This window comes from Leptodactylus fuscus, chromosome 10 (assembly GCF_031893055.1).
Source record: "Leptodactylus fuscus isolate aLepFus1 chromosome 10, aLepFus1.hap2, whole genome shotgun sequence".
In the NCBI taxonomy this organism is placed as follows: Eukaryota; Metazoa; Chordata; class Amphibia; order Anura; family Leptodactylidae; genus Leptodactylus; species Leptodactylus fuscus.
The window spans coordinates 24,597,944-24,620,714 of record NC_134274.1 but is presented as its reverse complement, the minus strand read 5'-3'; the positions used below and the strand labels follow the sequence as shown (position 1 = coordinate 24,620,714).

At 42.9% G+C, this 22,771-nt stretch overlaps 1 protein-coding gene across 1 annotated transcript; it reads left to right on the top strand.

The window, feature by feature from the left end:
- The first annotated feature begins 2,921 nt into the window (after positions 1–2,921).
- Positions 2,922–21,057, top strand: HTRA1 (HtrA serine peptidase 1). The gene is made up of 10 exons (XM_075257541.1): positions 2,922–3,105; positions 4,301–4,758; positions 7,860–7,959; positions 9,827–10,034; positions 14,349–14,543; positions 15,136–15,168; positions 15,863–15,977; positions 18,010–18,067; positions 19,808–19,903; positions 20,632–21,057. Exons 2-10 carry the CDS (start codon positions 4,356–4,358, stop codon positions 20,798–20,800), a joined length of 1,377 nt encoding a protein of 458 aa, XP_075113642.1. The 5' UTR covers positions 2,922–3,105; positions 4,301–4,355; the 3' UTR covers positions 20,801–21,057.
- The last annotated feature ends 1,714 nt before the right edge of the window (positions 21,058–22,771 follow it).

Sequence of the window (22,771 nt, the reverse complement as noted above, 5' to 3'; positions counted from 1 at the left end):
AAAGGGTACATTGTGTTGTGTGGCAGTGGGGGCCTATGAAAGGGAGCATTACAGTGTGTAAAATATGGAGGGTACAGCACAGAGAGCCTGACATTTTACTAGTCAAGATACCACAGCACTATTTTGTCCAGATGTTTTGACCTGCAAATGGGGGCAATTGTGGTAAAAAGGGGCCTCCGAAATGACAAGTCGTCCTTGTGCAAAGTTATTATTTTACACGTATTACATTTATTTCCATTACGAGTATTGAACTTTTCAACACACTCAAGTCTGTTCTTTCAACTTTCTTTCCTTTAGTAAAAGTAGAAAACTTATCTAGGTCAATTATTTTCACAGTATCCAGAAAATGGCATACGACACTGTAGCGAATAAAATGTTATGGAAAAGATGTCAAACTTTTCAGAAGTAACTTAGAGGTATTCCCATGTGGACATTTATGACTATCCACAGCTGGGCACCATATCTGTCTGGAGAAGGGGAGTCCCCTGACCTCATCTCACGTTGGTTGTGCAGTTGCGGTCGTCTCCATTCACTTGCAGGACAGTTCCGAAAACAGACAAGGCTGCCAGCTCTGCCATTTTTGGAACACTCATGGCCTTTGCTGTCGGCCTGTTTTAAGCCCCCTCCTCACTAATCTGCATGGCTGAGATTTCTCTTACCCTGTCTTTACTCCTTAAGCCTTTGCATTAAGTCCAACAAACCTTTGCATGCCTTTACTATCTGCTCCTAGTTTTGGCTGATAAAGGGGGTTTCTCAATGGGTGCCCATTCCTTATATCATACTAGCGCATAACGTATGGAACTCAACAGGTGGAAAAACTTTACTTAAAGTCAAGTTCTACCCAAAACTTATAAACAATTGGATACAAGTTCAAGGTTTGGCCATTATTTACACACCTAATGGGCGCCAAATGCTCCCAACCACACATACCACTGGTCATGGCAGACATACATTATGGTGGAATGAAGGATATTATAGAGGGTGCATAGGCAGTAGTTATGGTCAGATCCTGGTCCCTGAGTGGGCCCCTATGGCACTTAGGATGACAATTGTATGACATATGGTAGGTGGGGGCCTTGCTACATATTTTGTACTTGGTGGAATTTTTGTCTCTAGGAAGGGATAGATGGGGACTTCCCAACCCTGCATCACACACCAAATATACATCCCCCTTCTGTGGTGTGGTGATGTTTGGGTGCCCTTAGCACTATCTATTAATCTCTTAAAGGGCATATTCCAGATGTACATTGTGTCCGGTGACAGATGGACGCTGAGGAGTTGGCTGACCCCTCCTAATCCCTATACTTTGACAGTGCCGCTCTTATTACAGTATATAACTGGCAGTGTATGTGGCGCTGTGCAGTGTGGTCTGTGTGCTCTTTGGTTCATCCCGTAGCTGTGCTCCGCTTCCTGGACGGTCCTGAATATTTTGTGATGCTGTTTGTTCCCGGCAGTGCACTCTTCTTTGTGAGCGATGCTCTTTGTGCATGATCTCAATGGCTCTTTATGCTGTATTCTTGTGTGCTCCATAATACACAGCATTGTATGGAGCCTGCACTTTAGTCTTGTAACCGAGTTTCCTCACTGTAGTCACTGTGCAAGCTGCATACTCTTTGTAGTCTGTCTAAAGTGACCCACCTACGGCACCACTTGAAATACTATATTGCAGTTGCATAAAAGGCAATTCCTTAAGTATTATCAGATTGGAGTCTTCTACCAATAATTTGCAGTGGCGAAAACATAGTTTCCTGTGACTTAACTCTACAACTAACCTGCCCAGAGCATAACTATAAGGGGTGCAGAGGCAGCGGTCTCTACTGGGTCCTGCAGTGGGCTTTGGCCCCATCATCCATCCTACTTCAGCCCTAAGAGTGCTGCTCTTGCTGATTAAGTCCCGCCCCAGTGCACCAACTGCCTCATTTGTGTAAAGAATTCAAAGCTGTTTTTCTCCAAATTTACAAAAGTGACAGACATAAAGTGACAAATAGAACAAAATAATGAGGTGGTGACAGCTGAATATTTTTAGGGGAGTTGGTAGACTTCCTTCAAGTGCACCGATATTGAGGTCTAGGGTACTTGGGCCCTTGACTTCAGGGACAAAAAAGTTCTTTATTGCACCGTTAAGATGTGCGCTAATCTTAGACTATTTGGCCCTGATCAGTACGGGGCATGGAGCCAGTCTACGGGCCGATTAGCTGTATGCAGCGGTTTCCAGCACCCATGCTATACACAATACAGGCTGAAATCAGAAAGCTCCCCTGTAAAGCTGTGAGGTGTAGTGACTGTGCCCAGCCGCTATACAGCTCTCAGGTATTTATGGCTCATCCTGAGGCTAGGGCTCTGATGTTTATGGGGCAGATGGGTACCCCCAATAGCAGCCATGACACATAAGAGGACACCAATCTATAAGTGGCACAAACAAATCTACACTTTGCTGGCCTGGTACTCTGTGCTGCACCATACCTAGTTCTGCATGGCAGGGGCTTTGTTTGTTTGGGTTTTTTGGAATAAGGACATGGGGGCATGTGTTATGGGTACTACAAGAGCCGCCAACAAGCCAGTTTACCTTCATTGAGGTATAGGATTACAGGGCTTGGGTAGCTATCCTCTGCCTGTGTTGTGTGTACTTACCTTAGTCCATTTCTACACCTAGTGCTGTGTGCGCCATACTTCAGAAGTGCTGTATTCTGCACTGTACTGTATTGTACATACTGACTGTGAAACACTCAAGTACGCTATACTGTACCCAGCACTGTAATGTACTCTTTACTGGACAGTTCCACCTATTGCTGTGCAATGTATGCTTTGCAGTATGTATTGAGCGCTGTACTCTGCGCTGTGCTCTGGCTGGCTGCCATGCTCTCTCACATGAGATGTGGGGGTGGAGTAATACTCTGTTTTGGGGCTTTTCCAAATAAAAGAAGCTGAATCAGTGCTGGGCTGCGAGGACAGAGTCGGGCCGGTATAACAAACAGCAGACATCTAAGCTCCTGGGACCAGGGAGGAGATCACAGCTGCCCCAGGACATAACGGGCCGTGCAGGGAGCAGCATCTCCTGGGACTCTGCTTCTGGATACACCGGGCACAAGCAGCCAAACAGAACAGGTATATACAGGGGACTGAGGTAAGCTAAATACAGTGAAACCTCTTTGAGACAACCACTCAAAACTGCAGTAAGAGGTGATAGTCTAGGGGAGTGTCCCTCGAAAGAGAAGGCTAATATACTACAAGATAACAACACGGTAAGTCACACAATAATCTTGTCTGGATAGGGGTGATCTTCTCAAAGACGTGGTATTTTGAAGATGTTTTATTTTATACAACAATGTGCGTACTTAGCAGACCTAAATTGTGAGGGAAAGGGTGCATAAAGTGGGTCTCTTATTAAACATCTGTATAATAGGATTGTAATAAGTGGGGATTTACTGTGTAGTAAACCTATTGTCCAAGTGTGTATGAATTGGGTATATTAGTACATAAGTGTATATAAAAGTAGGGGAACTAGAAAGTAAGGGGACATATAGTGGACATACTAGTGAAATAATGCGGTTTACTAATAAAGGAGTGCATAAATTTTGAGATGTATGACATGATAGGGTGCACGTAATGGGGATAGCACTAAATAAGTGCGTATAAAGAAGGGATACTAGTAAAGGAGTGTGCATAAATTGGGGATACTAGGCTATAAAAATGTCTAAAGAGGAGGATATTAGTGAATGAATGTGCATGTAAGATCCGGTATCTGCACTGTCTGCATACAAGTGTATGTGAAGCAGGGATACTAGTAAATAAATGTGCATAAAGCAGAGATAGTACAAAGTAAATGTAAGTATATTGGGGCTCCGACTATATAGGTGTGCATAAAGCAAGGATCGTACTCAGTAAATGTAAATAAAGAAGGGCTCTTATATAGAGGTGCATAAAGTAGGAATGGTACTATGTAAATAAAGTGGATCTCCTACTATATAGGATTGTATACAGCAGGGATAGTACTATGTAAATAAAGTGGATCTCCTACTATATAGGATTGTATACGGCAGGGATAGTACTATGTAACTAAAGTGGAGCTCTTTCTATATCCTATACAGGTGCACATAAAGCAGGGATAGTACTAAGTAAATGTAAATAAAGTGGGGCTCCTGCTATACAGGTGTGCATACAGTTTTAGGTCCTCTGTATGTGGTGTCCAGGTATCACTAGAGCGCCTCCGCCCTGTGGGGTTTGGTATAATTAGAACATTACTCAGTAATTGCTGTAATTTGTATAGCTGGCAGCGATAACTTTCTTTGTCTTCCTCTAGGAGTATTTGGGGACACTTAGTGGGGCACCCTCTAGTGTAGTGTACCAGTACTACAATGCTGTGGATTGTGCTGCTCCTGTCTTGTGGGGCCCCTGCTGCTTTGCTCCCATCATCCCGATGCCCGGCACGCTGTGACCCATCTTCCTGCCCACCAACGCCCACAAACTGCCCATCTGGAGAGACTGCTCTGCGATGTGGTTGTTGCACCGTATGTGCTGCTGCTGAAGGCGAAAGATGTGGAGAAGGAGCTGCGGATCCTATTTGTGCCTCTACCCTGAGCTGTGTGAAGAGTGCATCAGGGGGTGGCCGGACCTGTCGGTGCCCATCGCCCCAGCCAGTGTGTGGCAGTGATGGCAAGACATACAGCAGCCTATGCAAGCTGCAGGCAGAGAGTAAAGCAGTGCAGAGCCAGGGGTCTGCAGCCATCATCCCCATCCAGAGGGGAGACTGCCAACAAGGTAAGGACAAATTAGTGCTGTGCTACAAAGTTTTAGGAAATGTATTCAGCTGTTCTTAAAGATTCGGTTTGTAGGAAAGTTTGGTGAAAGCCAATAAGGCTGATTGTGCTTCCAATGGGGGTGTCACTCCGCTCTCCTAAATTATGGGGCGATTCCTCTACTTCTGTATAACATGGCAAATGTGCTGGCAAAGAGTCTATGAAGGCTTGGTGATCCTGTGGGAAGTGTTCTGTATCCTCATACCACAATACTTAACCTACAGAGGTCTTGTTAGGCGATGTAAAAGGAATACAACTAAAGACCTTACCCAGAATGCTTAGCAGGACATGCATGGCCTAATAAGTCCGTATATTCTCCCTAGTGAGAATCATTACCACTTGTAGACTGTGTAAATAACGCTCTGCCTATATAAACCATTGCTCTATGCATCTAAAAAGGTTTATTTTAAAAAAAATAAAAATATGCAAAAAGTTTCCAAATAGTCAATCAGAATCACCTATTGTTTTGTGTACACAGCTTGTCTACAGACCTCTGTGTCTCCATAGCAACAGACTACAAACATATTCTGTGCAGTCTGATTCTGTAGTCCTACTCGCTTATGTGTCTTTAGTTTATTACTAACCTACCAGATAGAAGCCTTTGGTCACATTTGTGTTGAAGCCTATGTGACATATGTGATAGACCCCATTATAGTCTCCAGCGTTTGTCACATGTCCATTATATGACACATCTATCAGTGCCATTATTTTCACTTAAAGAGGACCTTTCCTGTCTGCTAGAAAGCTGACTGTGCACTGAATTTAATCACACCGTCAGCGTCCCAGTTATGTGCCTCGGGGCTGGAGATGTCGGTGCCGTTATAACAGCACCAATGTCTGCCCACTGTCAGGAGGGAGTTTCTGACAGTCTAGCTGGGCTGTGAAGAAACCCCCCCCCCCCCCCAACAGGCGTTCCTTACCGCCCAGCAATGAGCTAACCTGTGAGGAACACGCCTATCTGACATACTCGACCATAGATTAGTACTGGTGGGAGTTCCTCACAGTTTAGCGTCAACGCTGGGCAGTAAGGAACGCCCCCTCTGACAGTAAAGGGCTATGGACGAGGGCGTTCCTCACAGCCCAGTTAGACTGTCCGGAACGCCCTTCTGACGGTGGGCAGAGATCAGTAACGGCACAGATATCTCAAGCCGCGAGGCGCGTAACAGGAAAGCTGATATTTCACTGAATTCAGCGCATTGTCGGCTTTCTAGCTGTATATAAACCGCGTGCGCCCGAGGACATGAGAGGTTCTCTTTAATAGAGTTGAACAGAAATAATATTGAAGCAGCTTAAGAAAGCACAACAGCGCTGCACACTCTCCATGTACTGCCAAAGGTAAAATTATAGTGATTTACAAAAAGAAAAAAATAATAACATTGACCCGGTCATCAATGTATTACATGGCCAGCTAGGTCATTGAATGGATGATGTGCTATATTACCTTTTTCCCACAGCAACTAAGGTGGGGCGTTTCTGAAAGGAGACTCCTACATGACCCCTTACAATAGATACTTGATGTACTCTCTGCACCCCTGGAGTCATTCCCAAACACATGGCCAGAAAAAAAATAAAAATAAAAAATCAAGTCCTAGCTTGTAAATCAAAAACACTTGTTTTATTAATCCAATATGAAGTGGATGAATCATAAAAAGTCTCTGTATAGCAGCAGCCTGTCCGAAATGTGTAAACCACTCCAATCCATATCATAGGCGATCTGTAAAGTGGTTTTAATCTACGAAGCAGCTCTGGATTTCCATGCTTATGTAATAGTCAGTCACTGCTCTTCATACATTGTTCCATGCGGGGTGAACACATGTTACTACATACATTCCCAGATGCAGCCCTGCTTGTTGCTATCCAGGCGATTATTTCAGTAGAATAACATGAATGGGACCATCCTCGCTCACCCCTATACTACTATGGATAGAGTTGCAAAGTAAACTACAGGTCCCTGCGATCGGGCTAGCGCCACAGCAAATGCACAAAGGCTGCAGCACAAGGCTAACGTCACACTGTGTTATTTGGAACAAACTTTGAGGCAGATTTGGCATCAAGATCTGCTCCATATTCTGGCTGGAATCTTCCTCCCAATGAAAAAAAGAAGGGTCCAGCTCAATCTTCCTTTGGGTTCCAAGGCTGAATAAGTGGTGCGAGGTCTAGGCTGATCAGCCCCATTGCGCCTGGGCCTAAATCAGGGCGCAAAGCCACAGTGGACAACCAAAAGTCTGCCTCGGCTTTCTGCCACGGGATGCACAGAGCCAGAATATGGGGAGGCATCGAAAGACGACCGCCTCAAATTCCTCTGCAAATTCTGCCGTGTGAAGGTAGCTTAAAATGACAAATCAAGCCAAATAATAATAAGGAACAGCGACCATGTTTCAGGTTGTAACTAATTTCTTACTCATAGTCTATGAAGTGTTTTAGGAGGTCCTGTCTGATAAGGACATGCCCAGGAACTGCTACTAAGGGCACCAGGAGAGTGAATATGAAGAGTTGACTTTTGATGGCACTACTTTGGGGAAGGGTACACTTTAAGGGCTTCAGTCAGTATAGAGACATACTGGTAATGCTTCATGCTAAAAAATATGAAAATAACCCTCTTACTAGGAGACATTACTATCTTGCCAGTGCCAACTATTGGCGCCAGCTTCAAGTCAATGTCCAACTCTTTAGCAAGCCTTGGAAAATGGCTAGGAGTATCCAGGCCATACATTCACTTACAGATCACTCATCGGTACAGAGTAGGATTTTGGCTGGCTGCAATAGGTCGCACTAGCGAAACATCTTGCTTTCGCTGTGAGCTACTCACATACCTATTGACATACTGTAAATTTTTACAGGTGGCTGTAGTCTTATACTAAGAACACATGTTGATCATGAGATGTTATTTATGAAGGATGAGGAATGTGTGGGCCACATGAAAGCTAGTGGAAGACCATAGAAGGTCATAGGGCTTCTGAAAGACCCGCCATAGCTTGTGAAGGAAACGTTTTTCCATGTTCAACCACCAAACCAAAGCCACCACATAAGATGCATCTCATATCATCACTTTCTCTGTTACAGGACAGAAGGACCCCGACAGTCCTCGCTATAAATACAACTTTATTGCCGATGTGGTGGAGAAGATTGCACCAGCTGTTGTGCACATTGAGCTCTATCGAATGTAAGTTCTGCTAGTGCAAAAAATAAAAATATGGTTCAAACAGGGACGTATGATGTACAGTGACAGGAAGGATATAGTAATGGTAATCTCCAGCTGGAAGGAGTTAACCTGTGCCTGACACAGTGAATGTATTCGTGACATAACACTATATACACATTTCAGCCATCAGCTGTGGTTTATGGAGACTTCTCTTCTGTGTTGTGTACAGACATATTTGTTAGCACACAGCTGTTCTTAGGTTCATGTCCCAATTTTTTGCTTATTTGGTTAACCAAAAAAATCAGATTTGCATATTCCTCCCAAAAAATCTGTAGACAAACGTAGATGTCAGCCATCTTGTCAGGAGACTGTTCTGCATTGCTTTACCAACTGTTCAAGCATTTCGAGACCCTAGACCCTCCGCCACCTATCAGCTGTTTTGAGTAGCCTATACAGAGAGAATGGAGCAGGAAGCAGATTCCATTATTTGTCTAGTATCCAGACTAGGTTCCTTGAATGAGATCTAAGTTGCAGTAACCTCATCTGGCCACTACACAGAGAACAGAGCTTTCTGCTTCCTGCTCCATTCCCTGTATCTCAGCTGCTAAGAACAGCTTAATAAGAGTGCTCGGTATTGGACCTCCACCGATTTGATGTTGGTGATCAATATGTTTAACCTGGAAAACCTGTTTAATACACTTCAAAATTCCAGGCTTCCTTTCACTTGTACTCCCCATTAAATAATCCTAGAACATCTTTACTTGAAACCTTTCACTGTGCTGTTCCTCTGTTACTATCCCTGAACAAAAGATATGAATTTGACAAGGGGAATGGTAACGTCCAGTTCTCAATATGTTCATACATTTGATAAAAGAATTTCTGAAAACTTTCCGAAGCCCAGTTGATGGACCATACTGTCTATCAGCACTGATAATGGGCACCTGTCCACATGTAATCAGGCACTGGCAACTACTTGCCAGTGCCCGACCAGTGGCAGTAAGTCTATTCAGCAGAGCCTGGACCCGAATTCCCCTGCGGCCAATGCGTCACTGTGCCAAGGCAGATTCCTACCAAGCTTCGACTTTGGCATCTATCCCTGCAGGTCACCCAAAGCTGTCTTCCGAGGGTGAGGAACATTCACGCTTCACTGCAGTCACTGAGGCAGAGGATAGCAGTACAAAATGTGCAATCCTTCAATGGTCTATCCAATGACAGGTTGAAAGTAAAACAGTAGTTGTAGTTAGGGCTTGTGTGCAAGATCACAGAACGTGTAGGCAAAAAAACATGATGGTGTTGTTACTGTAGAACCTGTCCTCTTACCCATGAATGTCCTAGGTTGTCCGTTTTACAAAACTAGCTGACATTTTTGTAGCCAGGAGTTTTTTCAGTCCTTGCTGTATAATGCACTGTCAAGCTGGTTATGTTCTAAGCTCCTCCACTCCAAAAAGAAACCCTCCTTACATGTTGTCCTCCAAGCCACTCACACCATGGGAACAGACCCTTCAATGCAGAGACATTTCTGCCATGGGTAACCTGACAGGACTCAATTACACTAAACATGTCACATCACACAACTCAGAGACGCTACAACACGTCACCTCTAAGGAGTCGCCATGCGATGCAGCTTCCAGAAAGTACGAAAACACCAAATGCGCGACCTACACCAGTCAACTTGACATCGGCATCCAACAAAGGGAAAATACATGATATAACAAATACTCCATGGTACGCCAAGTTGGGCACACCATCTCTGCCAACACAGCTACAGGCACAGTTGGCACCTGGGCTTAACATCCCACACAACACACCAAACATGTTTATGATGTTGACACCACCTTACACTCAGAAGGAGGAAAACAACCATCTCACAACCATCTCTTCTTTCTAGGTTCTCTTTCTTTGGTAAACGGGAAATTCCAGCAGCCAGTGGTTCTGGCTTCATCGTCTCAGAAGATGGTTTGATTCTCACCAATGCCCATGTGGTCACAAATAAGCAAAGATTAAAAGTGGAGCGCAGCGACGGGACCACGTATGATGCCAAAATCATAGATGTGGATGAAAAAGCAGATATCGCCTTAATCAAAATTAAAGCAAAGGTAAGTCGCTATTGTTAATACATTTAATGCCTACATCCTGGTGCATCACTACAACTCCCAGCATGTTATTGCCTGGTGGCCTGAGCATGATAGTGGTTGTAGTTTCACAACAACCGGAGGGCCGCATGTTGGAGACCACTACTGCATACGTGATAATAGCAATGGATCAATCAAAATAAATCCGCCATGTATACCTGCACCAGTGTACCATATGACCTTGTAGACCTGAGTATCAGCACGGTCTGTTTCTGCAGCCTGGCAGCAGTCTGGTTTGTAAGATACCCAGGTTTTTGGGGCAAGCAAGTGCATGTAATGTAAGATCATCTCTGAGTTAGCTCCAGTCTATATGTACAAAGGCTCTCAAGTGCGATATTTGCATGTTAGACGCAAGTCAGTTTTGAAGTCCATAGTAATTTTCCATGACAGCATTGGTATAGCGGTATAGTTTTTCTTAGGTTCCACAGTGAGACCATTCAGATAGACATCTCTACATGCACTTCACACTTTGTTCCCCCATTAATACACCTTCATATACAAATACAGAAGGATCAAAGTGAGGGAATCTAGGGTCAGGTGGTACATATAGCGTGGCCAGAGTGCTACATTAGACGGTGTATCTAACACCATCAGAGAGATTATTGCTTTACTGTACCTGATACATGTCAGTGACACATAGTTAACTGTGTACACTGGACTCGAGCCAAAGAGCAGAACTCAATAGACCTCTCTGGAAATGAATGACAACACAATCTCATACACAGTCCAGACTCTACTATAAACACAGATCCCATTCCGTACCGTTCCATCACACCCCATAACCTCAGGTCTGCTTCACTGTTCAGGTCTGATTAAAGGGGACATATCATAGAGGACATTGAGTAACAGTTCAGCACTGCTCATTCTTCTGTTACATGGGCATGTGAGGTTCTTATATTTATATTGTATCAGATCACAGGTTCGCTCACCACTAAGACCTCCAGTGACAAGCTACCATCTGTTGGGGAATGCAGCAGTTGCCGTTCAGTTTTCCCTGTAGCACCTCTGCAGGGGAAATCTAGCATTACATAGATTCCTTAAAAATGAATGGCTGTACATTTAAAACAAATACATGCCATGTCCTCTAGAGCCGAGAGTCTGAAGCTGTGTGTAGAAGGGTACAACAATTACACGCACTTACAGTTTAGAGAGTAGTCACACTAAGTTTAATAGAAAGTACAAGGGAAGATCATAGTCTGCGTCTACTTTCATGTCATTTATTTAACTACAGGGTACTGGTCTAAGATGACAATATACTGACAGACAGAAAGACACGCTTTGTAGCCACTCGTTACACTAATCCAATAGATTAATACCATTTCTAAACCAGACAAGCCTTTAGGCTATAGTCACACTACTTTTTCAAGTCAGCTCCAATTTCACAACCTTTTTTTTATCCATGGACCTAATGACTTTCAATAAGAGTCAAATGTATTTCTTTCAGGATATGCAAATGAGCAATCTTAGCTCCAAACTGTTCTACCCCACACTTCTCTAATACTTCTATTCCCTCCCTCCGAACCTCCTTTGAGCGACAAGGCCAATCGTGGGCTTTCAAAAGAGATTTTAGATTGAATACGAAAAGGGCTGTACTGCAGCTCCCTGTACAGCTGGTGGCCAGAAGCGTTGCCAAGAAGGGAAAAATTTGAGGCACTGTAGCCCCTTCATGTTAAAGATCAGTGGGGGTCCCATATGTTAGCAGAATATGCAAGACCGCTAGATCTGCATCATGGTTTTCAAGTCTGTTCTGTACAATATACACAGCCCCTCTTGCAAGTAGTTGAATGTTTTCAAGAGAACTATAGTCATCTATATGGGGTTTCCTTCTCAACACCATGGCATATTGCTAGGATATCACTATATGAGTGGTGGAGACCAGTGGTTTAACTTGAAGCCACTATGACCCAATGCAAAATCTGCAGTGCAGCTCCTATCTAGCATTTAGTATTGCGGTATTTTTTATGTGGTAGAGAGACCTTTAAGGCCCCACAGGTTCCAAGGCCTGGTAGCAACCACTAACTCTTCACTCCTAAAGTTAGTCCCCTGGTGGGAATCCGACCTCAGCAACCTACACTAATGCCAGGAATAAATAGTACCGCCTCACTGGTTATTCCTACACAGTGGTCCTTCAGTCAACTCGGATCTGCTTCCAATTCCATTCACTTAATGTTCCCTGAACAGCAAGTGGTTGGGAGGTCTGTGGACAGCCAAAGACTGTAAAGAGGATGCTATTTCATTGTTGTAGCCTCTCCTTTCTCAAAGAGTACCCCAACCAGTTATTAGTAATGGGATACCCTATCAATATATCACTGTATGAAATAGGAATGCCCCTTTAAATGCTACGTATTCTCCAGTATGGTAAAAAACAGAGAACACCTAGTAAATCTGTTACGTTCACATCTGTGTTGGAACATCAGTTTGTAAACTTCGTTACAGTGCAAACTGCTGCAAGTCTAGCATTTCGTCCCACAGTCCAGTTATGAAGAACAGACACCCGACTGATCCAATTTTAGTCAATAGGGTCCTCCGACCTCCATGTGTGTCCTGTTTTAGTAGACCAGAACAACAGACTGCACAACACCTATGTAAATATAGAGTTACCTATAGAATTTTCTCCGATTGATGAGGTCTTTACATTTCATTTGCAGAAAATATGACCCTGTCTAAAAACTGTTCCTGCCTACATAGTTCAGGGTGCATGAAAGGTGACTCGCTATGCTATGGTTCCATCCCAATGATACATAGTAGTATAGACATGTACAGTACTGTAGACAGAGTTAGTCATATTAAAGTATACAGTGCCAGCTGGGGAACAAACTATGGATTTGGTCTTCTCGGCTTAATCCACATGTTATTAATGGATTAATTCCAAAAGATGTGACTGTCTCCGTATCAAGGCTGTTCCTGTTAGTAAATATACATAATATCAGCATGCGGTGGCTGGCTTACTGACAACTTGTTCTTGTTAGAGCCTGTCAGAAGACGATCTATACAAGTCAGGAGAAATCCTCTCCCTGTAGGCTCCACAGTAAATCATCTATATAAAAGCATGGCGCCCATTGATGTATGGGGTGACTGGCACTTAGTCCTTGCCAGGTGTCAGTCCATTAAGATTAAACGTAGCCTTCAGTAAATCTTCCCTTTATTTAGACGTCTGCTCGCTGGGTGACTCATATACAGCTGGTTTTGGCTGAGGACAATGGCAGCACTTGGAGGACCGAGCATGACTACACGTCCCGAGCCTTGGAACAGCACTGTGCTCTTATTCTTGGGAACGTTAGAAAAGAATTATGAGAACAATATGTCTATGATTGTAGAGGTTTCCTGCCTAGCAACAGGGACTTGTTATAAAACAGCACCTTTTTCTTATTATTTAAGAGCTTGTGAACTGTCTTTTTTGTAATAAGACCCCATCCCCCATTCACATCATTTCATGGCTCCGTAAACCAGCCTTCACTCTACTGTATGTAATTGAATGCAGCCTATGGGGGCGCTGGAAAGGACTGACATTACATAGGGGGGGGGTCACTCATCTGTTGTAAATCACATCCCACAACCCCCCTATGATATAATATAATTCTTCTATTCTCTTGTCTTCCAATTGGCTAATTAAAGGAACACTCCAGGCCAAACTGTGACATAGTGTCATGACTAGTGCATGGCCTAGGGGGCGCCAATTGATATGAAGATACTACTTTTAGCATTCTGTGAATCTGTCTCATGTACTGCTCACTTAGGGCCTGCACCAGACATGACCCAAGGCTGAATCCAGACCTACTAACATTATATGGAAATTGGGGGTCTCCCTGCTTCTTCAGAAGTCGCACACTCAGAATAGAAGTGATATGAAGATTGCAAATAACATCATGACATTGTCCAAATTTATCAAATGCCTAAATTAAAATGCAATATAGTGTTCTAATAATACCACCATAACAAGCACAAGTAATAGCACGATTTCCAGATAACAGTACTCCGGTCCAAACACACCATGAATTGTCCTGAGCATCTTGGTGGACGCCCCTATAGAATGGAAGCCCTTTGGACATTTGCGTCTTTTGTCTATAGTGTTTCACTTAGAGGAATTGGGAGCCAATTTTAAAAGGTGGATTCCACCTCAAAATCAGCTCCAAATTCTGTCCTGAACCTGAGACTGAAGCAAGATGTTGGGGAAAAAAAAAAATCAGATCTGAATGTTTTTTTAAGTCAATGTAAAAGGGATGGTCTACCCTAAAGAATTGGAACTATGGAACTCCATATACCCATATGTTTTCACAGGGGAAGTTGCCGGTTCTGCTTTTGGGCCGGTCTGAAGACCTGCGCCCAGGAGAGTTTGTTGTTGCCATTGGAAGTCCATTCTCACTTCAGAATACAGTCACAACAGGCATTGTGAGCACAGCACAACGTGGTGGGAAGGAACTGGGCCTGAGAAACTCCGACATGGAATATATACAGACAGACGCCATTATCAATGTAAGTCACCAGTTGATCGTCTACCAGCACCGATTTATACATGTACCATGAGGAGGGGGAGGGGGGGTAGAGTCTTATCTTTCACATTGCTCACATTTCTCCAGGACCATTCCATAGGTCAGCTCATCATTTGGATAAAATATTGTTCAGTTTGGCCCTTTTACCTAGTATTTTCTTGAATATCTAAATTTATATTTGTGTATTGATAGATCTTATATAAATTAGGCTGGTGGAATAGAAAAACACTTATTTCTAGGATGGTGATCTAGCCAAGAACTACCCACGTTAGGGGTCGCCAGACACAGCCCTCATTCAGATGGCTTACCAAAGTAAAGTCTGAGCTGGGTTCTGTAACCTTTTACTGGTCTCTTGATCTTCCAATGTGGGTTTTTTGGGAATTACAAAATTGGTCAATTAAAAAACCTCTAAATATGAGCAGAGTAGCTTTTGAGGACAAGTATTTTACTGACGCAATGCAACCCAAGACAAATGACTAACTCATGCATATCTTGGTATATAAGTCCTGTACAATATTTGTTCTGGCCATTTTAGATAAGGAACATGACTAACAATGAGTTTGCTTGCTTTTCAGTATGGGAACTCAGGAGGACCACTTGTGAACTTGGTAAGAGACCTTGTCCCCTAAGGTATTGGTTATGTATATGAATTCGTAAGATGTTGTCAGAACATGTTGACTGATACAGGCAGGAGGTTTGTGCTTTAGCATTACATTAGTACATGGCTCAAATATGTATGGTTGGCAAGACAAACACTCGGTGACTAATCCTGTACAGAATTTATTTTTTCTGCTTAAAATCCATAAATAACTTTAGCTTTATAGAACTTTTAAGTACATGAATGAAGGGGAAAGTTTTTATGTTTCCAAGGGGGAAGAAGTCATAGTAAACAGTTAGGTAAGCAGCAAAAACACTATGAAAAAGGCAAAAACATCAATAAAACCAGTCGAGTAAATTCCAAAATTAGAATTACTACTATGTAGACAAGTTTACTATTACAGTCACCAGGTTGTCATCCATATTGGTCAGTTTTGCTAACCACTATCTCTCCATTGCATAATCCGTCTTATTGCACAAAACAATTATTGCGTAAATGTTAAGGTAAAAAACATTAAAAACCAAAAATAAGCATCACGAGAAAAATGATACTCAACACTCAAAGTCTTTATAGCTTTCTTTCCCCAGAAAATGAAGGTTTGAAATGTACAAAACCTAAATGCTGTTTCCGCCATGTCGTACGGTATTTTTGTTGGCTTCGTTCACCGCACTTTATTGACCAGGGTTTTCTTTTTCACACCACAGGATGGTGAAGTGATCGGGATAAACACTCTCAAGGTTACTGCTGGCATCTCCTTTGCTATTCCATCAGATAAAATCCGCAAGTTTCTTGCCGAGTCACACAGCAGACAGTCCGCAGGTGATTTTGCAACCTCTGCCCTTTCATGGGTAAACTTGCAATGAATAGTCGCCATTTATTACCACTGATAACAACTGCCTGCAGTGTTTGCCAACTTACACACTAAGCCTGGAACTTGAAGGAAAATAAACATGAAATATATGGGTTTTTAGATGAAAGAGGAGGTAATGACACATGACATAGCCGTGCAGGCCCACACATAAACAAGGCCCAAACCAGCTGCTTATTAGGGTTTAACCAACTTGGCTGCAAGTGTGTGGTCCGGTGCACGGATCTCGCTGTTTCACATCAGTACCGAGAAAACAGATCCTGACCTTGCTTTCAGGATTCATTAGCTGAAAGGGGTTCCACAGTAAAAACCTAAATTGGGTTACCACTAGTGCTGGTTTGTTCCATCAACCTTAAACAACCTTCGAATTTTCTTTTTGACTTGTGTTTCGAGCCAAACATGGTCATGTTCCAAAACAGCAAACCAAGAAAGACAATCTCCACTGCATAGATTGAGGCAATTTAGTTCAGCTCATTTTTGTACCATGTAGTTTGTTTTAGGACATGTGACCTTTTAGTACCACTTAGCCTAAAGCAGGAACTAGAAGAAAGTTCCTAGTATCAAGCACCTTACAGTAATTTTTTCCGGTAACAAAAGTGGCTCAAGGTGATCTGAGGCCATGGGGAACGATGGAGTGGAAAAGGGGCCTAAATAGTGCCATGTAGGGGAGTGTAATAGGAGTAGGAACCTGCCTTTGTGACCACAAACTAATGAAGCAATGCAGGGATGATCTTATGGATATGAAAATTAACCTGCAAGTGCTTGGGGAACAAGCCCGACGTGCCAGATTTGCCTACAGGCAGCAGCAAGTGTTCTGGATCTCCACTGGAATGGATGCCCATTTTAACTTTAGATTACATTCTTTGTCTGTAGTGGCTGGCTGTATGCAGATCGGGACACCTACTCCTTGCACATCTATATAAAAAAAAGATCATCTCTTCACTGGTTTATGGCCATAAAAAAGAACAGGACCCATAATCACCTGTCCCCAAAGCTCTGGTCCTGCTGCTCCTGTTCCGGTTCTTTACCTTAGGCCACTGTTTGGCCTTAGCATTCATGTGTGGAGAGGACTTCTGCCGGAACAAGCCCCCCGGTAGCAGCAGGACTGGAAAGCGGTGGGAAATAACAGAGCATTGAGGACTAGTGAGTATGATTCTGTTTTTTGTTTTTAAAGAAATCTTAAACTGACTTGTGGTAAAAGAGCATTTTATGACAGTCCTGAGTGTTAGGTCGTCCAGCCCGTTAGTACACCCAGAGCCATTATTTGACTATAGACAATGTATGGCTGTGTGCTTGATGTTATTCACTGGTAATAGGTGAGGCCAAGACTCCTAAACTCAATAATTAGGAGGGGTACACATACTTTTGGCCATATAAAGTACATTAGTACATGGATGTACATAACACCAAGTGTAGTTAGTGGTTTTGTGTTGAATTTTTGAAGCTTTAGTGTATTGAGAAATGAGTCTCGTTGGCAAAGAAACCTAATAAACCCACTTGTTCCATCTACTCATTATTACAAATAGTAACAAAAAACCACAAAACAGGATGACACATTCAGCACTGCTACATCCGTTGGGAAACCGTAATTCAGCTGCCAGTGATCAGGCACATTCATTGCACTGGGCTGGGTGCACTATGGATTATTTTTAGGTTGCATTGACTTCTGTAATTTTGTCAGCGCGGGCTCCAGTACATGAGACGGAGCTATAGATCTGTCTACACACGGAATGAATTTTATAGAACATCTATTTCACAAGGACAGATAGAGAACACAATCACACTGGCTGGTTCTCATAGGAAAGCTGGACTTACTAATAGGGAATTTAGGTTGTAAGCCCTACTTGGTGCATTGAGTGATCATATGCGTAAAGCGCTGCAGAATATGTTGGCGCTACAGAAACAAGAGAAAGAAGAAAGCAGTATTTTCCATTATAAAAGTGCACAGTTTTTTTTCCATAATTTTATCTTCTATTTTTACAGGCCAGGGAATGAAGAAGAAAAGATACCTGGGAATAAGGATGTTGTCGCTCACCGCAGCGTAAGTCCCGCACCTTAATACCTAGAGCACCCTATTGAGGGTCTATGATGCAAACATTGTACAGTGTTGGCCAAAAGTATTGGCACCCCTGCAATTATGTCAGATAATACTCATTTTATTCCAGAAAATGATTGCAATCACAAATTCTTTGGTATTATTATCTTCATTTAATTTGTCTTCAATGGAAAACCACAAAAAGAATTGTCAAAAAGCCAAATTGGATATAATTCCACAGCAAACATAAAAAAGGGGGTGGACAAAAGTATTGGCACTGTTTGAAAAATCATGTGATGCTTCTCTAATTTGTGTAATTAACAGCACCTGTTATTTACCTGAAGAACCTAACAGGTGGTGGCAATAACTAAATCACTAAATGGATTAAAATTGACTCAACCTCTGTCCTTGTGTGTACCACATTGAGCATGGAGAAAAGAAAGAAGACCAAAGAACTGTTTGAGGACTTGAGAAGCAAAATTGTGAGGAAGCATGAGCAATCTCAAGGCTACAAGTCCATCTCCAAAGACCTGAATGTTCCTGTGTCTACGTGCGCAGTGTCATCAAGAAGTTTAAAGCCCATAGCACTGTGGCTAACCTCCCTAGATGTGGACGGAAAAGAAAAATTGACGAGAGATTTCAACGCAAGATTGTGCGGATGGTGGATAAAGAACCTCGACTAACATCCAAACAAGTTCAAGCTGCCCTGCAGTCCGAGGGTACGACAGTGTCACCCCGTACTATCCGTCGATGTCTGAATGAAAAGGGACTGTATGGTAGGATACCCAGGAAGACCCCACTTCTTACCCAGAGACATAAAAAAGCCAGGCTGGAGTTTGTCAAAAGTTACCTGAGAAAGCCAAAAACGGTTTGGAAGAATGTTCTCTGGTCAGATGAGACAAAAGTAGGAAAAGGCATCAACATAGAGTTTACAGGAAAAAAAAGAGGCCTTCAAATAAAAGAACACGGTCCCTACAGTCAAACATGGCGGAGGTTCCCTGATGTTTTGGGGTTGCTTTGCTGCCTCTGGCACTGGACTGCTTGACCGTGTGCATGGCATTATGAAGTCTGAAGACTACCAACAAATTTTGCAGCATAATGTAGGGCCCAGTGTGAGAAAGCTGGGTCTCCCTCAGAGGTCATGGGTCTTCCAGCAGGACAATGACCCAAAACACACTTCAAAAAGCACTAGAAAATGGTTTGAGAGAAAGCACTGGAGACTTCTAAAGTGGCAGCAATGAGTCCAGACCTGAATCCCATAGAACACCTGTGGGGGAGAGATCTCTTGATGGCAGTTTGGAGAAGGCCCCCTTCACATCTCAGGGGGGACCTGGAGCAGTTTGCCAAAGAAGAATGGTCTAAAATTCCAGCAGAGCATTGTAAGAAACTCATTGATGGTTACCGGAAGCGGTTGTGCGCAGTTATTTTGTCTAAAGGTTGTGCTACCAAGTATTAGGTTGAGGGGTCCAATACTTTTGTCCGGCCCATTTATGGAGTTTTGTGTAAAATGATCAATGATTTGACTTTTTTTTAATTCTCTTTTGTGTTTTTTCATTGCAAGCAAAATAAATGAAGATATTACCAAAGAGTTTGTGCTTGTAATCATTTTCTGGAAGAAAATGAGTATTATCTGACAGAATTGCAGGGGTGCCAATACTTTTGGCCAACACTGTACATATAAAGCAAAAGTCTTTACTATGGCGCCTACCGGTCTAGAAAAAATAAAATTGTCTTGTGTCGTTGCAGCAAAGTAAAGGATCTGAGGGAACAATTAAAGGATTTCCCTGATGTGACCTCTGGAGCGTATATTGTAGAAGTACTTCCAGAAACACCAGCAGAAGAGTAAGTGGAGCCGAAATGGACCCTAAAGTTTATACTTACCGTGCCAAAAATTGTGCTACATGAGCTTTATTGTGAAATAACACTGTATACCATTCCAAAAATACCAGTTTAGTCAAGTGTGCCCACACTATAAGGCTGCTTCAAGGGGCTATCCCACAAAAAGAATTTATTGCCTATCCATATGATGTCTGAATGGTGAGGGTCTGACTACTGGGACACCCGGTGATCACGAGACCAGCAGTCCCCGAGTCCTTAGTGTGATTGTAGTGGTACGACATACATGGGTCCACTGCCATCCAGTTTTATGGGGGTCTGTGGAACCCCCATTCTTGTGATCACTGAGAATACTAGCAGTTGGGCCACCTCCTGGGTATCAACGCTTTTCATAGGATAACCTATTAAAAGGGATCCTATCACCAGAACCCAGCATATCGCCCAATAGGTAAGGGTCACGTGAAGATGTAAATGAGTTCTTTGAAGTCATGAGGGTGTTGCCAAAGAGGTAAGCACAGCAGCAATGGCCCAATTTCCCCAAATACATCAGCAATGGAGATACCGATTCACAAGGGGGAAACATTTAAGATGAGCCTAACCTATCTGCAGGGTCCAGGCGACAGACCCTCCTATACTGTACACCACTACATTGTATTCGGGTTTGGTGAACAAGTATACTTGGTGGTGTGGTGTGCATCTCCATTTATCTTGGCCTTTGTCTCTTTCCATCCAAGGGCCGGACTAAAGGAGAACGATGTGATCATCAGTATTGGAAGCCAGACAGTAACCTCCAGTAATGATGTAAGTGAAGCCATAAAGCAGGGAGGATCCTTACGTTTGGTAGTACGCCGTGGAAATGAAGATGTCGCCATCACAGTCACACCAAAGGAAATTGATTTATAATGGAAGAAATGAGCTGGTTTCATAGGTCTTCCGAGCTATAGATCCAAACAATGACACTGCACTTGTGAGGACACTGTGTATAAGCACTGAATATTAGTGACCCCCTCCATATCCCCCACTGAAGAGACCCCCTGTAGCTTTTGAGTACAGATCCCTCCGCCTGTGCAGCACTGATGTGCACCCCTCTCAAAATAACATGCTGGTCTATGTGTCTAACTGGAGAAGTAGGAGTGGTACCATAATAAAGACCCAATTGGTCCAACAATTATATTTTAGATGTATTTTCTGCCGTTATTTATTGTATTGTGATGTGTTTTCCGTCTGAACTCCTCTCTCTCTGGAGACTGGAAAATGAATACATTCCATAGCCAATGTTTAATGACAGATGTTGAGTCATACCTGTGCCAGGCAGTACTTGGCAAGAGCAGCACAGACAGGAATATTTGGGTGAATTACTTCATAGAAGAAATCCAAAGATGGGATAGGGCGGACAGACGGAGGGGCAGAAAAAGTAGATCTATGGGGAGGAAATATTTTACTGAAGACCAATTATTACAAGGTATCCTCCGTAACACGTGCCAGCTCCAGACCTAATATAACAGAATGAGACTATTGATTTTGGCAACTGATCCATCGCACTAGTCATAGGGTTTAAAGGGTAAGTCCTCTATATGTGTGTGGCTACTGCAGCATTTTATACACCAGTCTTTAAGGGGTTTAAGCATCGATGACTTATCCTAAGAATAGGTTGTCAGTACCAGATTGGCAAAAATTCATCACCCAGCACCCCCATTGAAAATCTGTTCTTGGCAGCTCCTTCGCAGAGGATAGAGAAGGAAGAAGACAGTGCTGTTCAGTCTAATGTCCAGATCAGGGTTCTGCAGTTCAGCTCCCATTCATTTTATCCCTTAGCTGCAGTGACCCATTTCTGCCACTATGCAGAGAACAGCGCTGTCTACTTCCTGTTCCATTCTGTTTACAGTGAAGCATGGGATTTTTTCCAAAAAAAAACAATCAGACCTTGATTGATTAAAATAAATCCAAAAGGAGTTTATTTTAGGAAGTCCAATGTTAACAAAAAAAACAATTCAGCAGAAAACATCCAACTGAATCCTTGCACTTCAGGCTGCTGTGGTCCCACAGGTTTTCCAACAACAACCCAGCTGACTGTCTTATGGAATCCCTTTATTCCATAGACATTTCCCATAATCCTCTGCAGTTTTCCCTATAAAACACTGGAGTTGCTGCAGAGTTGCCTCTTATAAGGTCAGGACAGACACACCCTGCTACAGCTCCACCACTGCAGGTAAGTATATAAAACACTTCTATATAAATCTATGTTGTTGTGAACATTTCCTTAGTTTTGGTACATTGTTTCCAGATGGCTAGATCAGAAAGAGTAGAAAAATAGAGTATTAGGTGGCCAATGGGAAAAGAAAGAAATAAGAAGCAGGAATAGAACATACAGAGATTTACCAGACCTGGGAACTCATGGACCACAACTAAGGTTACATGGAGACAATCCAATACATTTTTTTTTTCTTTTTTACATTTACCTGCTGCGTGACAGTCTGATATTATGGGTAGATAATATTTTTAGCCTTTAAAACCCCTTTAATATGTGTGCTATTCTTATGCTGAAGCTGTTTGCTTGGACAACAGCAGACCTGGATCCTTGCAATGTAGCCTTGGAAATATCAGTATAGATATGGCTTTCTCATGGGAAATTGGCTGGTGTTGTATTTGTTTTAATGTAAGAAGAATGCAGTTTCTGATACGGAGTTGGCATGTAGGTTCTGCCGTTGGGAAGAGACCAGATGTGTTTTGTGCAGTGCACTGGATTCCTCACATAGAAAAATCTGCTAAAGTCAGAAGCAACATAAACCTACAATGTTAAAAATAGCAAACGGTCGCCATTTATGCGTATTAAGTCTCTGCAAGGTAGGACGGTGGCCAATGGTCTACGGAGAG

Bases quoted from the DNA above. Each gene is read 5' to 3' on its own strand.
- HTRA1 (XM_075257541.1), top strand. From the start codon at position 4,356: ATGCTGTGGATTGTGCTGCTCCTGTCTTGTGGGGCCCCTGCTGCTTTG. The intron at 4,759-7,859 runs GTAAGGACAAAT...TCTCTGTTACAG, and splicing joins GAGGGGAGACTGCCAACAAG to GACAGAAGGACCCCGACAGT. The intron at 18,068-19,807 runs GTAAGTCCCGCA...GTGTCGTTGCAG, and splicing joins ATGTTGTCGCTCACCGCAGC to CAAAGTAAAGGATCTGAGGG.